General features: G+C 48.1%; 1 protein-coding gene across 3 annotated transcripts in view; it reads right to left on the reverse strand.

The window, feature by feature from the left end:
• LOC143984495 (class I histocompatibility antigen, F10 alpha chain-like) overlaps positions 1-17,830 on the reverse strand; it is a 166,761-nt gene that overhangs the window by 12,820 nt on the left and 136,111 nt on the right. For all 3 annotated transcript variants that reach the window (XM_077484645.1, XM_077484642.1, XM_077484646.1), the window contains exon 6: positions 8,114-8,155. In XM_077484645.1, the coding sequence (XP_077340771.1) occupies positions 8,114-8,155 (42 nt within the window). The remainder of the gene's footprint in view (positions 1-8,113; positions 8,156-17,830) is intronic.

Below are 17,830 nucleotides of genomic sequence, written 5' to 3' on the forward strand. Positions count from 1 at the left end.
GGGACTGCGACATTGCGGTGGACAAATCGGACACTAAGTGACACTTTTTGGGGACCAGTGACACCAATACAGTGATCAGTGCTAAAAATATGCACTGTACTAATGACACTGGCAGGAAAGGGGTTAACCCCACGGGGTGATCAAAGGGTTAAATGTGTACCTAGGGAGTGCTTACTAAGTGTGTGATGTGTTTTTACCATGGGAAGGAAGAGATAAGTGTTTCTGCTTTGCAGGAACACAGGACCACAACCTTCTATTCTCACAGAATGGCGATCTGCCTTGTTTACAATGATCAGTGTGTTCAGGTGACCACTGATTGGCTCCCACCTGTGTCCAATCACAGTGGGAGTGGGTGACTGGTGGCGCAGACCCAGAAGTGCAGAATCCCATACATGTACATGATCCTGCCCAGGCTACCTTACCTCTGTGTACAGTATACGGTCAGCAAGCAGTTAAAAATGTCACACCTGCAGAGAAACAAAGGAATATATACAGTAACTTTCTTCCTACCTGCAGCTTTCCTGGTTCCTCCTGATGTCAACATCACTACTATATACTGTAATGTGTAATAGAGGTAAGTGCTCCTTTGCTTTTCTGCAGGTATGACATTTTTACAGATACTTTGCGTATACTAAATCTATTTACATGTACTAAATGTCATTCACGAGCACCAATAAATAAGAATGGATAAAAGACGATAACAGATAATGGATCTCACTTCTAGTCACACTACAGGTCCCCCCATGACTTGGGATGTATAGGAATCCTCTGGTGGATGGAGATCTGTGTGTTCCTACATGGAGGGTACCAAGCAGGGACTCGCTTTGTAAAGAGGCTCTGATAGGCTAAATATATAGTTTCAATCCTAAGTTTATGAAACAAAAATGTACAATCTTCCAGTGCAGTGATGTTTAATAGAACTGAAGGTGCTGTGACAGATGCATATCAAGAGTGCCCCACTATGCCCACCCAGCTATTTTTAACCCTACTATAGCTCATATGAATGAAAAAGATCTGTGAATGGAGGGGGTGGATCTTTTAATCATCAGTCTGTCCTCCATTCACATAACACACTTCATTCATAGAAGTCATAATTTATGAATAGAGAAGGGGGCATAAAGGATGGGCATAGTCAGCACTCTCCATTCATATAACTTACCCCTACTAAGTCAGACCATATTAGTCTGCAATCAACAAAGCTCAAGCTTCTCTGCTGATTGGATGTGGCTCAGGAAATGGCATGTTGGATTTAAAGAATACGTTGACCCAACACTTCGTATTCCTGATATGTGGCTACTGTACCATGTACTTGTATGAGAAAGCCTCCTGTTCTCTTTGTATTGCTTAATTTGTGTGAAATCCCTGGTGATCCTACAAGTCCCTCTGCTTTCCTATTATAAGTTTAAGTCTAAAGTAATGTTAGCCTCTAGTTCTCCCCAGAGAAATTTAATGATTTGGCTTTTAAGCTCTCTCATTCTGAGTGGACATAATATAATGTCCCTCCAAAATGCTCCTCACGCTGGCCCCATGGGTATAATAACAATAATTTGTCACAGCAGATCACATGACAATTGTACACAATGGGTGGCTTCCATCCTCCATTCATTGTGTACAGCTGTATTGCCTGCTGTGATTAATCACAGTGATCACATGGTACAGACAAGGCCAATCAAAGCCCATTTATACTGTACCTTGTGATTAGCTGTGGCTAATCACAGTAGTAATCACTGAATGACTAGCTTTCATTCCAAAAATAATGGTTGCTTATAACAGTGACATTCGCTGTTATAAGCAATCAGTGTGCAAAAAAATCGTGATCACTTTTCCAGAGCAGTACAGTGTTATTATGGTAACACTGTATTGCTCTGGTCACAGTATGTAAAAAAAAAAGTAATAAAAAAGAAAATTTGAGTTTTTCTTCATACTTGCCTGTAAAATCAATTTTTTGAGTACATCACGGGAAACAACAAAGCAGCCATATACACTACTACATGAGTTATGCTCCACCTATAGGTGAATGGACACTGGTAGAATAACCAAAAACAGGAAGTGATCCCCTATGTAACACCTCACATATAGGATATACACCAGTTTTGTAGCAAGCAATGAACTCCCAAAAAGAGAGGGGACTGGCCTCTGTGTCCTATAATATACTCAAATAAATGGATTTTACAGGCAAGTATGAAGAAAAAAATCAAATTTTCTATCTCGTACATCACGGGACACAGAGCAGCCATATACATTACTACCTGGGACATCCCAGAGCAATAGCCTTGAGGGGAGGGAGACGCACTATATGAAAACACCATCAGATTTAAACAGCAGCCTGTAAGACACTATGGCAAAAATCCGAGTCCTTTGCTGCCTTAATGTCCACCTGATAAAATCTTGTGAATGTATGTACCGAAGACCAAATAGCGGCCCTGCAAATCTGCATCACTGACGCCTGATGACAAAAAGCCCAGGAGGTACCAACACCCCTGGTAGAATGAGCTTTAACTTCCAAAGGGAGGAGCTTTACCTTTCAGGCCATAGGCCTAAGTGATTAACTGGCAAATCAAAAGTGAAATAGACAACTTAAGCCGCGTACACACGTAGCAGTCTGTCCGACGTACTTAGTCTGGCGGACTTCCCGCCAGACTGTCCATCGGACTTTCCGAACGGGCTACTTGCCCACACACGCTACTTTTTCAGCGGACTAATACGGCGTACTAGCTCCGCCGTACTATCCGCCCTACTTTTGAAATGAACGGACTCACCGAGTCCGCTCATTTCGAGCGTGTCTCCAGGTAGGCGGGGCCCGCAAAGGAGACGTCTCTGGCCCCGCCACCTGGTATGGACTTAAAGGGGAAGCCCAACACTGAAAAAAATCGGCGTAAGGGTCCCCCCAGGTCCACATCAGACCCTTGTCCGAGCACGCTACCCGGCCGGCCAGGAAAAGGGGGGACGAGCGAGCGCCCCCCCCCCTCCTGAGCCGTACCAGGCTGCGTGCCCTCAACATGGGGGGTGCCTTGGGGAAGGGGGGCCGTGCAGCCCCCTCACCCCAAAGCACCTTGTCCCCATGTTGATGAGGACAAGGGCCTCTTCCCGACAACCCTGGCCGTTGGTTGTCGGGGTCTGCGGGAGGGGGGCTTATCGGAATCCGGGAGCCCCCTTTAATAAGAGGCCCTTGTCCTCATCAACATGGGGACAAGGTGCTTTGGGGTGGGGGGGCTGCACGGCCCCCCCTTCCCCAAGGCACCCCCCATGTTGAGGGCACGCGGCCTGGTACGGCTCAGGAGGGGGGGCGCTCGCTCGTCCCCCCCCTTTCCTGGCCGGCCGGGTAGCGTGCTTGGACAAGGGTCTGATGTGGACCTGGGGGGACCCCCACTCCGATTTTTTTTCGGCGTTGGGGTTCCCCTTTAAGTCCATACCAGGCAGCGGGGCCGGCGACGTCTCCTTCGCGGGCCCGCCTACCTGGAGACCCGCTCGAAATGAGCGGACTTTTCTACGGGCGGGAAAAGTCCGCTCATTTCAAAGGTACGGCGGACTGGCATACACACGGCCGGATTGTCCGCCGAAATGCGAGTCCGGCGGGAAGATTGGAGTGTAACACGGCATTCTAAGTCCGCCGTAATTTCGGGTCAAAAAAGTATGCTGGAGGCTACACACGGGGGGATTGTCCGGCGGACTTGAGTTTGCCGGACTTTTCCACCCGCTTGTTTGATCGTGTGTACGCGGCATTAGAAACCGCTTGACCCTTCTTGGGGCCTTCCAGCAAAACAGAAACCGCATCAGAACTTCTGATGCTTGCAGACCTTTCCAGGTAGACTCTGACCACCCGCACCAAATCCAAAAGGTGCAACTGTTTCTCTTCTGTCGAGCCAGGCTGAAAAAAGAAGGTAGAACAATGTCCTGATTTAAATGAAATTCAGAAACTACCTTAGACAAAAAGGACGGAACAGGACATAGCACCACTTTATCATGGTGCAAAATCAAATACAGCTCCTAACAGGAAAGGGCCCACCAATTTAGAGACCCTTCTAGCCGAAGTGATTGCAAAAAGAAAAGCCAACTTCCATGTCAAAAGAACTGACAGAACTTTGCTGATTGGTTCAAAAGGCTGCTCCTGTAGCACCGACAAAACCAAATTCAAATCCCAAGGGCAAAGAGGTGATTTAGTGAGAGTAACTTGGTGAGTTACTCCCTGAAGAAAAATCTGGACCTGGGAATGTGAAGCCAAAGGCTTCTGGCAGTACATTGATAAGGCGAAAACCTGCCCTTTAATTGTTGTCAAGGCTAATCTTTTATCTAAGCCTGACTGAAGAAAAGAGAGTTCTCTCTACCAAATATCTACGAGGATGCCAACTTCTGGCCTCACACCATGCAATGTAAGCCTTCCAAATCCTATGATAAACCTTCCTGGTGACCTCCTTTCTATCATTCACCAATGTAGTTACCACTGGTCCTGAGATATCACGTTTTTCTAGCACCCTGGCTTCAATAGCCATGCCGTCAAATTCAGTGAGCATAAATTTGGGTGGAATATAGGCCCCTGTGACAGTAAATCGAGCCGGAGTGGAAGCATCCAAGGCTTGACTACTGCTAATCTCACTACCTATGCTTACCAGGCCCTCCTGGTACAGGCCAGAGCTACCAGAATGACCGATGTCACCTCCTCTCAGATCCTGCGCAAAAGATGTGGCAGAAGAGAAAAGGGGGGAATGAATAAATGAAAGAGACCTGAGTCCAGGGAACTATCAGAGCATCTATCCAGATCACAAGTGTATCTCTTGCTCTGGATACAAACTGCAGAATCTTGCAGTTGCACCTGGATGCCAGCAGGTCTACATCTGGTGTACCCCACCACTGGCAAATCTGCATAAACACCTATGGGTGCAGAGACCATTCTCCTGGATGTTTCTGTTGGTGCTTTCCAGTTCTCTACCCTTGGGAATGTGGATGGCAGAAAGCACTGGCACATGCCTTTCTGCCCAGGAAAACACATGACTGACCTCCATGTGGGCCAGACGACTCTTGGTGCCACCCTGATCCTAGTATGGGTGCTAGGATCTTTAAGAAGACCAGGAGTGTGGTTGCAAGCCCAAAGAAAATGTTGTTCCTCTATGACAAAGTGCAAAAGCCTTTGATGATGTTGAAAAACTGGCACATGCAGGTATGCACCGCTGATATCTATGGATACCAGAAAATCTCATTCTTGGAGAGAGGTCGATGGGAATGCTGGACCTCACAAATCTTTAAGGAGGGTAACAGTGAAATTCTAGCCTGTACCCCTCAGACACTGTGGAGATGACCCACCTGTCCTGAATTAGTGTTCCCCACAATCCCGCAAACTGCAGCAACCTCCCCCCACCCACAGAAGTGGGGGGTCCCTTCACAAGGAAGGTTTGGTTCCAGTATTAGCAGACATTTGGACCCATGGCCTCTTTTGGTCCTGGCCCTGCTGTTTACCTTTGGCAGCAGATCCCTGGTGCCATCAGAACTGCCTAGGGCCTGAAAAACCTGAGGAATTAGAACGCTGCACCTTAAAAGAGGGCCGTGTAGCTACCTTTTTCACAGGAAGGAGGTAACTCCAGATATCTTTTGAATGTACTTATAAAGATCATCCCCAAATAAACGATCTCCATGAAAAGGAAAACCAGCTAGCATCCTCTTACAAAGGAAGCTCTGCTGACCAGCTTTTTAACCATAAAATTCTGTGCACGTGTACAAACAAAAGAGCCATGTGGGAGATCTGCTGCATGGAGTCTTTAAGGGCATCTATAGCAAAGCAAAGAGCCTGAGGCAGATCTGCTCCATCCTGAACAGAATCCTCTGGTCTATTGGGCCGTCTAGCCTGATACTTCAAGGCTTGACAGACACCAATTGCTGCTACTGTGGGCTGAATAGCAGAACCTGCCAGGGTGAAGGATGCCTTTAACAATGCTTCCAGCTTCTTATCCGCAGGATCCTTAAAGATCTGTGCATTATCCACTGGACAAGTTAAGGTCTTGCTCAGGGAAGAAACCATTGCATCCACAACTGGTATGCTTATCTTCTTGGTAAAGCTTTCCTCCATAGGATATAAGGGAGAAAACCTCCTAGGCACAAATATCCTGTCTGGGTGGTCCCAGTCAGAATATACCACCTGCTTCAATAGTGGGTAAAAGGGAAAAACCTGTGTACCCTGTTGTGGTTTCAAAGAACCTAGGGAGCAACTTAAAATCTGTATGGACCATCTGTACAAGAGAATGGATGAGAAGCTTTTGTGATTGAGAGGCTGATATAATCTGAGCCTCTTCAGGCTCTGAACCACTTGAGGGAGATTCCTCTCTTTGGATATCAATTGCCTGACCAGCCATTACCTCTTCTACCTTATCAACCCAGTCTTGGTCCAATATAGGAGGATAAGGGGAAGGGGACCTGTCACACTTCCTGCCAGCTTGGGTGACAGAAGCGATCATTCCAGTCCTCTTTAGTAATAAACTCTGAGGTAGAAGCATTGGTAGCAGTCACAACGCCAGATCGACACAGCAGCTCAGATTGCCCATGATCATCTGTTCTTTCAGGAGAGGCTATTGCAGCAGAGTTCTGTTTAGACTCTACAGGGGCCACTGATGGAACACATGCACCCTTTGCTGTAGCACTCCCGAAGAATGCTTCTTGGAAGACATGACTTGCTGAAGCAGTGGTAACTGGCTTTGTCAGCCTAGATACAACTGTTGCAGGGAAATATATAATAATTGGACGCTGGTTTTTCACAGGGCTGCTTACCGCTCCCGCTGCAGGGCAATAGCCAAAGCCAGAGGTCCAGCCATCACCTATTCCAGTGGGTTCTGTCACCATGGACCTTCAAGGACTGAGTACCCCTTTTAGTATGAGGGTCCCCTCCCTTGGACTTGTACAGCACCCTGCAGGAATGCCTTAGCACTGTGGTGTCCAGAATTCTACTATGCTGGGTCCAGCACCCGAAGGTTGCATTACAAGCAAAACCTCGTTGTTGATCCTTAATCTTCTTTACAAGGCTCGGGTACCATTTATCTTAGCATAGTAGCTTTTTGAAATGGATCTGATGTGGAAACACTGTCCCTTGATTCTTAAGAACCTGTGCACGATTACAGCAAGCTCACAGAGAGCTCAAAAGTGACCATCCATCATTTTAGACACTGGCAAAAAAACTGGAGTACTTCCTATATGTGAGGGGTTATATAGGGATCACTTCCTGTTTTTGGTTATTCTACCAGTGTCCATTCATCTATAAGTGGCGCATAACCCAGGTAGTAATGTATATGGCTGCTCTGTATCCCATGATATATGAGAAAGGAAAAAAAATGTTTAAAAAAATTGAGAAAAAATGATTATTACTATTATTTTTACATACTGTCACCAGTCAGTGTGCCTGAAAACCAGCACAAGTTATGACATTGTACTGCACTGGTGACATTATGTGAAAAAACATTTTGTGGAAAAATTTTTTTTTTTTTTTAATTTCTTCATTCGACAGAAAATTCTGACAAAAAAATTACAACTTCAGAAAACTCGCTATGTCTCTTACTAAATACCTCAGACTGTCTACTTTCCAAAAAGGGCATTTGTGGGCCTCGAGAAATGAGTACATCAGGATTGAGTGATTTTCAGATATACACCATAGTTGTGGACCATATAATTTCCCTACAGACTAAATATTTTACACTGATTTGGGTTATGTAGCAGTATTCATTTTGGCCTACATTTATGAAAAACAATTTATTTTCAAAATTGTATAACAGAAACGAAGAAAAACATATTTTTTTCAACCTTTCAGTCTTTCTAAGCAAAATATGAAAGACCTAGTGGTGATTAAATACCACCAAAAGAAAACGATTTCTTTGAAAAAAATGATAAAACTTTCATATGGGTACAGTGTTGCATGTCATTCAAAGTGTGACAGCGCTGAAAGTTACAAATTGGCCTGGGCAGAAAGGGGGTGAAAGTGCCCAGTATTCAAGTGGTTAATAAAAGCTCACTTTATAGGAGGAATATCATCCATACATGCTACACTCAATATCGGATCAATATCCATCACTTCACTTAGCTTCTATAGTATAAACACACTGCAAAAGGGGGCAGACCACATAATAATGGGGCTACTTACTGCGAGCCGGAACATAAATATTGCGATCACCAGGCGTCTTCCCTGAAATAAGAGAATTTGATACATTGGGAACCAGTAAATTGTTTTTGAAACCCTTCATATATAAGTCCGTCACATATACAGTAATAACTCAAATTACATTTTGCAATACAAGCTATTATTTAAAAAAATCCTGACTCAGTTTGCAAGAGTTTTCTCGCAAGACAAGCAGGAAGGATTCAAGTCTCTGGGGTGTGCAGTACCTCATTTGACCAGAGGTGGGGGGGTGCCAGTGACACTCAGAGCTGCTCGGAAACACTCCATTCCTGAGTGTCTCCGAGCCTCCCCAAGTGTCTCTGAGTGTTTCCGGCGCCTCCTTACCTCTGGCTACATGTAGTGCTGCATACAATAGCAGTGGTTGTGGAACGGATTATCTGAGTTTCCATTATTTCCTATGGGGAAACTTGCTTTAAAATATGAGTGCAAGCATTCTGGAATGAATTATGCTTGTAATCCAAGGTACCACTATAATGTATATCTTCTCTAATTTAACAAATATACCATCTCTATTCTGGATTTACTGGTACTTAATTTTGATGTTCCAAATTGCATCAATGGGCTTCACAAATGACCCTAAACTTTTGGAGATATTATTGAAAAAACCTGTATAATATCTGTAGTAAAGCTGTTAATTTTTTCTCAAATTGAAATTCCAGTTTGTATACATTTCAGTAAAAATATACTGTAGTGAAGCGCCAATTTTTAAACTGCTGCGTTCGGGTTTTGCAATGGGGTGCCCCCTGTGTCCTCAGGCTGGGATCCCTCCAGCTGTTTGTCTGTTTTACCAGAGCCAACCTGGAATTCACTGTGAGGGATAATAGCAAATAACTGTTTGGTGAACGGTTTTACTAAAGTGATGATTCTCAGCCAGACCTGCTAATATAAAGACTATACTATCCAGACACAGGTTACCCTGATTGGGCCACACAGACATTGCTGTGAAGAGTCCATGTTTGTACAGCTTCTATAATCTATTCTGTATTATTCTGCAGTATATGTGTGTTCTTTGCCATTCTGAACCTGTTTAATATTATAGATAGTGATGGACGAACTTCCGACGGGACGTTTCGCGAACGCGAAACGCGAACGGACACAAACGTTCGCGAAAACGACCGTTCGCCGCGGGCTCCATTGACTTCAATGGGAGGCGAATTTCGCAAACCTTTAGGTCGAATTTGCGGCCACGGGGTAATTATTAGGGGGTAGCACGTAGTCCCACCACCTGGACAATAGCATAATACATGTATGAGGTGAATTTGGGATCGATAACTACAAGCATTTTTTTTTTATTTGGGAAATTGTTCTGACAATTCAGGACTATGGAGCTAATGAAGGCAATGGAGGAGAGGGAAGGTCAGGGACCAGGGTAGGCAAACAAGAGGGTGCAGGAGATACAGAGCACTGACAGCAGCACCGTAATACAGAGCACTGACATCAGCACCGTGACATACAGCGCTGACAGCAGCTCCGTGACATACAGCGCTGACAGCAGCTCCGTGACATACAGCGCTGACAGCAGCTCCGTGACATACAGCGCTGACAGCAGCTCCGTGACATACAGCGCTGACAGCAGCTCCGTGACATACAGCGCTGACAGCAGCACCGTGACATACAGCGCTGACAGCAGCTCCGTGACATACAGCGCTGACAGCAGCTCCGTGACATACAGCGCTGACAGCAGCTCCGTGACATACAGCACTGACAGCAGCTCCGTGACATACAGCGCTGACAGCAGCTCCGTGACATACAGCGCTGACAGCAGCACCGTGACATACAGCGCTGACAGCAGCTCCGTGACATACAGCGCTGACAGCAGCTCCGTGACATACAGCGCTGACAGCAGCTCCGTGACATACAGCGCTGACAGCAGCTCCGTGACATACAGCGCTGACAGCAGCTCCGTGACATACAGCGCTGACAGCAGCTCCGTGACATACAGCGCTGACAGCAGCTCCGTGACATACAGCGCTGACAGCAGCTCCGTGACATACAGCGCTGACAGCAGCTCCGTGACATACAGCGCTGACAGCAGCTCCGTGACATACAGCGCTGACAGCAGCACCGTAAGCAGCCCCAGGAGGAAGTCAGCACAGCACAGGGATGGTGTGATCCCCTCATAATAAGAACCCCCAGGAGGAAGTCAGCACAGCACAGGGATGGTGGGAGCCCCTCATAATAAGAACACCCAGGAGGAAGTCAGCACAGCACAGGGATGGTGGGAACCCCTCATAATAAGCAGCCCCAGTAGAAATATGACACCGCTCAACCTCTTCAAAGAGGAGGGTAGGGGCATATAGTACGGTGTGCTTTTTTGGGTCAGGGAAGTGAGCCAAATGAATTAAGAAGGTCTGTGTGCTTGATTCCAAAAATTGTTTATAGACATATACATGGTCTACTGATCACATGTGTTGAATTCCTCCGAGATCCATGCCTCATTCATTTTTAGAAATGTGAGGTAGTTAACACTGTGGTGAGCTAGGCGAGTACGCTTATCGGTCACAATCCCCCCTGCTGCGCTGAACGTCCTTTCGGACAGGACACTGGATGAGGGGCAAGCCAACAGTTCGATTGCAAATTGGGCAAGCTCTGGCCAGAGGTCAAGCCTGCCCACCCAGTAGTCTAGGGGTTCATCACTCCTCAGAGCGTCCACATCGGCCGTTAACCCAATGTAGTCGGACACCTGACGGTCTAGGCGTTCCCTGATGCTGGATCCGGATGACACCTGTCGATGGGTCGGCTGAAAGAATGACCTCATATCCGAAGTCACCAACACATCTTCAAACCGGCCTCTTCTTGCAGGCGCTGTTGGATTGGTACCCGCAAATCCTTCTCTGGGAGTGGGAATTGCTCCTCTGCCAGCGCACGCAAAAGCAGAATGCAGCATTTCTCGAAGCAAGGCCTGGAAGTGCTGCATTCTGACAGCCCTCTGCGACGGCGGTAACATTTCCGCCATTTTGTGTTTGTACCGGGGGTCTAAGTACGTTGCCACCCAGTACTGGTCCTTGACCCTCATGCTTTTTATACGGGGGTCCCTATTAAAACACTGGAGCATGAAGGCCCCCATTTGCACTAAAGTGGAAGCGGTGTGGTGGCCTGGCTCCTGCTCATCATCCAGGATAATGTCGTCCTCTTCATTCTCCTCTCCCCATCCTCGCACAACAGGGATCCCAGAAAGGTTTAAAGCATGCTCTTCTTGCTCCTGCTCATCCGCCCCGGCACCATCCTCCTCTGACTCCTCATCAGACTCCTGTTGTTGACTTGTCTCAGATAGAGTAGCCCCCCCTGGGAATTCATCCAGCATTGCGACTTCCTCATCTTCCCGCTCCTGCTCCTCCACAGCCTGATCAATGACACGACGCAATGCACGCTCCAGAAAGAAGGCATAAGGTACCATGTCACTGATGGCGCCATGGCTGCGACTGACCAGTTTGGTGATCTCCTCAAATGGCCGCAGAAGTCTGCATGTGTCGCGCATGAGCAGCCACTGGCGCGGTGAAAAAAAACCCAGCTCCCCAGAACCGTTTCTTTCGCAGAGTTCATACAGGTAGACGTTAACTGCACGTTTCTGCTGGAGCAGCCTATCAAGCATATAGAAGGTTGAGTTCCATCGCGTCGGGCAATCGCAAATAAGACGTCTGACCGGCAGATGGTGTCGCCGCTGAATGTCAGCAAGGCGAGCCATGGCCGTGTAAGATCTTCTGAAATGGGCCGAGATTTTCCTTGCCTGCCGCAAGATGTCCTGGACCCCAGGGTATTTGACAAGGAATCGCTGCACGACCAAGTTTAAGACGTGTGCCATGCACGGCACGTGCGTGATTTTGCCCTGTTTCAATGCGCTAAGCAGATTGGCACCGTTGTCACACACCACTTTACCAACTGTCAAATTGAGCGGTGTTAGCCACTCATCTGCCTGTGAACGCAAAGCTGAAAGGAGTGCCGGGCCAGTGTGGCTCTTTGCTTCCAGGCACAACAGACGCAGCACGGCATGGCAACGTCTCACCTGGCATGTGGAATAGGTTCTGGGGAGCTTGGGCGGTGCAGTGGAAGAGACGCTAGCAGCGGAAAAGGAGGAGGCAGCTGAGGAGGAGAGGGAGGAGGATGGAGTAGGAGGAGGAGAAGAAGAGTCAGGCCTGCATGCAATCCGTGGCGGTAAAACCAAATCTACACGGGTGCCACGGGTTACATGCTTGACGGCCGTCAGAAGGTTCACCCAGTGGGCAGTAAAACTGATATACCTTCCCTGCCCGTGTTTGCTAGACCACGTGTCTGTGGTCAGATGTATCTTGGCACCGACACTGTGTGCCAGAGATACATTCACTTGCCGCTGAACATGGCCATATAGCTCTGGGATGCCCTTCTCTGAGAAATACTTCCTTCCTGGGACCTTCCATTGTGGTGTTCCAATGGCCACAAATTTGCGAAAGGCCTCCGAGTCCACCAGTTTATATGGCAGTAGTTGGCGGGCTATGAGTTCTGACAAGCCAGCCGCCAACCGTTGGGCAAGAGGGTTATCCGGCGTCATCATTTTTTTACGCTCAAACATTAGGCCCACGGAAGCCTGCCTTTTTGCAGAAAAATGTGAGCTTGGCGTGATGGAAGGTGGAGTGGAGGACAATTGTGAGGAGAGAGGAGAAGGAGAAGTAGAAGACGAGGCTGGACGGTGAGAGCCTGCAGTGTGGCTTTGTGTGTTCCGTTGCTCCCACTGGGCTCGGTGATGGCTGCTCATGTGCCTTCTTAAGGCGGTCGTCCCTAGGTGAGTATTGGGCTTACCGCGACTAACGCGTTGACTGCAAAGATTGCAGATGGCAACGCTATTGTCAGCAGCGGACACGTTAAAAAAAGCCCACACTGCGGAGCCATGTGCCGGTGTCCTGGGAGCGCCAGATGTGACCGTACATGGTCGATGACTCGCTCCTGATACATTTGCAGTCTGCTTTGTCCCTGCTGTGCAATGTAAGTCATTGCTGCTTCTCCTCCCTATCTGCTGGTCCATATCTCCCTCTGAACTCCCCTCCTCTTCCTCTCTTGTGGGCACCCACGTGACATCACTAGACACGTCATCATCAACGTCACCTTCCCCACCGCTATAAGTAGAGTAGGCAGCAACACCGGGGACCAACCTCCTCCTTGGGCTGATCTGGGTACTGGCGTCAGACTGCTGAGTAGCGCTTGTTGCTACCTCCTCTTCCTGATCCAATACCAAGAGTGGCTGCGCATCAGAAATGTCCTCTTGATATGGATCGGAAAATAATTCCAGTGACTCAAGCGGAAGGTATGTGGTGGTGGTGGTGGTGGTCGTGTTGTTGGTGGTAGTGTCTTTGGGGGTGCACATAGCAGAGAGTGAAGAAGAGGGTGCAGATCGAGAGGATGAGGAGGGTGCAGAAGAGTAAGGCTGAGCGAGCCACTCAACCAAGTCTGGTGCATCCTTTAAAGTAATTGAACGCACCTTCTGCAACTTCCCACTTTGGCTCAAGCCTGTTGCTCCTGCCCTACCCCTACCACCCCTGCGGAAGGGCCTGCCTCTTCCTCTGCATGTCATTTTTTAAATGACCCTGTGACAAAACTCTTAGTCCCTATACCGCTGAAGGACTGCTGCAGTATAGGTGAGCGGTCAGCAGTGGTGCACGTCAACCCTATCTATTGTGGACCTATAGCGGTCCTTACAGAACAGCAGACTGTACCGCACTCAAGCCTATGTACCGTAGCACCCTATACCAAGTTACCAGTCCTTATAAGAACTTTTGTGGACCAAGCAGGTTGTGTATTAGTGTTTAGCAGACTGTACGTCAGTCCCTATACCGCTGAAGGACTGCTGCAGTATAGGGCAGCGGTCAGCAGTGGTGCACGTCAACCCTATCTATTGTGGACCGATAGCGGTCCTTACAGAACAGCAGACTGTACCGCACTCAAGCCTATGTACCGTAGCACCCTATACCAAGTTACCAGTCCTTATAAGAACTTTTGTGGACCAAGCAGGTTGTGTGTTAGTGTTTAGCAGACTGTGCGTCAGTCCCTATACCGCTGAAGGACTGCTGCAGTATAGGGCAGCGGTCAGCAGTAGTGCACGGCAACCCTATGTATTGTGGACCGATAGCGGTCCTTACAGAACAGCAGACTGTAACGCACTCAGGCCTATGTACCGTAGCACCCTATACCAAGTTACCAGTCCTTATAAGAACTTTTGTGGACCAAGCAGGTTGTGTGTTAGTGATTAGCAGACTGTACGTCAGTCCCTATACCAATGAAGGACTGCTGCAGTATAGGGCAGCGGTCAGCAGTAGTGCACGGCAACCCTATGTATTGTGGACCGATAGCGGTCCTTACAGAACAGCAGACTGTAACGCACTCAGGCCTATGTACCGTAGCACCCTATACCAAGTTACCAGTCCTTATAAAAACTTTTGTGGACCAAGCAGGTTGTGTGTTAGTGTTTAGCAGACTGTGCGTCAGTCCCTATACCGCTGAAGGACTGCTGCAGTATAGGGCAGCGGTCAGCAGTGGTGCACGTCAACCCTATCTATTGTGGACCGATAGCGGTCCTTACAGAACAGCAGACTGTACCGCACTCAAGCCTATGTACCGTAGCACCCTATACCAAGTTACCAGTCCTTATAAGAACTTTTGTGGAACAAGCAGGTTGTGTGTTAGTGATTAGCAGACTGTACGTCAGTCCCTATACCAATGAAGGACTGCTGCAGTATAGGGCAGCGGTCAGCAGTAGTGCACGGCAACCCTATGTATTGTGGACCGATAGCGGTCCTTACAGAACAGCAGACTGTACTGCACTCAGGCCTATGTACCGTAGCACCCTATACCAAGTTACCAGTCCTTATAAAAACTTTTGTGGACCAAGCAGGTTGTGTGTTAGTGTTTAGCAGACTGTGCGTCAGTCCCTATACCGCTGAAGGACTGCTGCAGTATAGGGCAGCGGTCAGCAGTAGTGCACGGCAACCCTATGTATTGTGGACCGATAGCGGTCCTTACAGAACAGCAGACTGTAACGCACTCAGGCCTATGTACCGTAGCACCCTATACCAAGTTACCAGTCCTTATAAGAACTTTTGTGGACCAAGCAGGTTGTGTGTTAGTGATTAGCAGACTGTACGTCAGTCCCTATACCAATGAAGGACTGCTGCAGTATAGGGCAGCGGTCAGCAGTAGTGCACGGCAACCCTATGTATTGTGGACCGATAGCGGTCCTTACAGAACAGCAGACTGTAACGCACTCAGGCCTATGTACCGTAGCACCCTATACCAAGTTACCAGTCCTTATAAAAACTTTTGTGGACCAAGCAGGTTGTGTGTTAGTGTTTAGCAGACTGTGCGTCAGTCCCTATACCGCTGAAGGACTGCTGCAGTATAGGGCAGCGGTCAGCAGTAGTGCACGGCAACCCTATGTATTGTGGACCGATAGCGGTCCTTACAGAACAGCAGACTGTAACGCACTCAGGCCTATGTACCGTAGCACCCTATACCAAGTTACCAGTCCTTATAAGAACTTTTGTGGACCAAGCAGGTTGTGTGTTAGTGATTAGCAGACTGTACGTCAGTCCCTATACCAATGAAGGACTGCTGCAGTATAGGGCAGCGGTCAGCAGTAGTGCACGGCAACCCTATGTATTGTGGACCGATAGCGGTCCTTACAGAACAGCAGACTGTAACGCACTCAGGCCTATGTACCGTAGCACCCTATACCAAGTTACCAGTCCTTATAAGAACTTTTGTGGAACAAGCAGGTTGTGTGTTAGTGATTAGCAGACTGTACGTCAGTCCCTATACCAATGAAGGACTGCTGCAGTATAGGGCAGCGGTCAGCAGTAGTGCACGGCAACCCTATGTATTGTGGACCGATAGCGGTCCTTACAGAACAGCAGACTGTAACGCACTCAGGCCTATGTACCGTAGCACCCTATACCAAGTTACCAGTCCTTATAAGAACTTTTGTGGACCAAGCAGGTTGTGTGTTAGTGATTAGCAGACTGTACGTCAGTCCCTATACCAATGAAGGACTGCTGCAGTATAGGGCAGCGGTCAGCAGTAGTGCACGGCAACCCTATGTATTGTGGACCGATAGCGGTCCTTACAGAACAGCAGACTGTAACGCACTCAGGCCTATGTACCGTAGCACCCTATACCAAGTTACCAGTCCTTATAAAAACTTTTGTGGACCAAGCAGGTTGTGTGTTAGTGTTTAGCAGACTGTGCGTCAGTCCCTATACCGCTGAAGGACTGCTGCAGTATAGGGCAGCGGTCAGCAGTGGTGCACGTCAACCCTATCTATTGTGGACCGATAGCGGTCCTTACAGAACAGCAGACTGTACCGCACTCAAGCCTATGTACCGTAGCACCCTATACCAAGTTACCAGTCCTTATAAGAACTTTTGTGGAACAAGCAGGTTGTGTGTTAGTGATTAGCAGACTGTACGTCAGTCCCTATACCAATGAAGGACTGCTGCAGTATAGGGCAGCGGTCAGCAGTAGTGCACGGCAACCCTATGTATTGTGGACCGATAGCGGTCCTTACAGAACAGCAGACTGTACTGCACTCAGGCCTATGTACCGTAGCACCCTATACCAAGTTACCAGTCCTTATAAAAACTTTTGTGGACCAAGCAGGTTGTGTGTTAGTGTTTAGCAGACTGTGCGTCAGTCCCTATACCGCTGAAGGACTGCTGCAGTATAGGGCAGCGGTCAGCAGTAGTGCACGGCAACCCTATGTATTGTGGACCGATAGCGGTCCTTACAGAACAGCAGACTGTAACGCACTCAGGCCTATGTACCGTAGCACCCTATACCAAGTTACCAGTCCTTATAAGAACTTTTGTGGACCAAGCAGGTTGTGTGTTAGTGATTAGCAGACTGTACGTCAGTCCCTATACCAATGAAGGACTGCTGCAGTATAGGGCAGCGGTCAGCAGTAGTGCACGGCAACCCTATGTATTGTGGACCGATAGCGGTCCTTACAGAACAGCAGACTGTAACGCACTCAGGCCTATGTACCGTAGCACCCTATACCAAGTTACCAGTCCTTATAAAAACTTTTGTGGACCAAGCAGGTTGTGTGTTAGTGTTTAGCAGACTGTGCGTCAGTCCCTATACCGCTGAAGGACTGCTGCAGTATAGGGCAGCGGTCAGCAGTAGTGCACGGCAACCCTATGTATTGTGGACCGATAGCGGTCCTTACAGAACAGCAGACTGTAACGCACTCAGGCCTATGTACCGTAGCACCCTATACCAAGTTACCAGTCCTTATAAGAACTTTTGTGGACCAAGCAGGTTGTGTGTTAGTGATTAGCAGACTGTACGTCAGTCCCTATACCAATGAAGGACTGCTGCAGTATAGGGCAGCGGTCAGCAGTAGTGCACGGCAACCCTATGTATTGTGGACCGATAGCGGTCCTTACAGAACAGCAGACTGTAACGCACTCAGGCCTATGTACCGTAGCACCCTATACCAAGTTACCAGTCCTTATAAGAACTTTTGTGGAACAAGCAGGTTGTGTGTTAGTGATTAGCAGACTGTACGTCAGTCCCTATACCAATGAAGGACTGCTGCAGTATAGGGCAGCGGTCAGCAGTAGTGCACGGCAACCCTATGTATTGTGGACCGATAGCGGTCCTTACAGAACAGCAGACTGTAACGCACTCAGGCCTATGTACCGTAGCACCCTATACCAA

This window comes from Lithobates pipiens, unplaced genomic scaffold (assembly GCF_037356315.1).
Source record: "Lithobates pipiens isolate NorthernLeopardFrog02 unplaced genomic scaffold, aLitPip1_a1.2 Scaffold_1, whole genome shotgun sequence".
Classification (NCBI taxonomy): domain Eukaryota; kingdom Metazoa; phylum Chordata; class Amphibia; order Anura; family Ranidae; genus Lithobates; species Lithobates pipiens.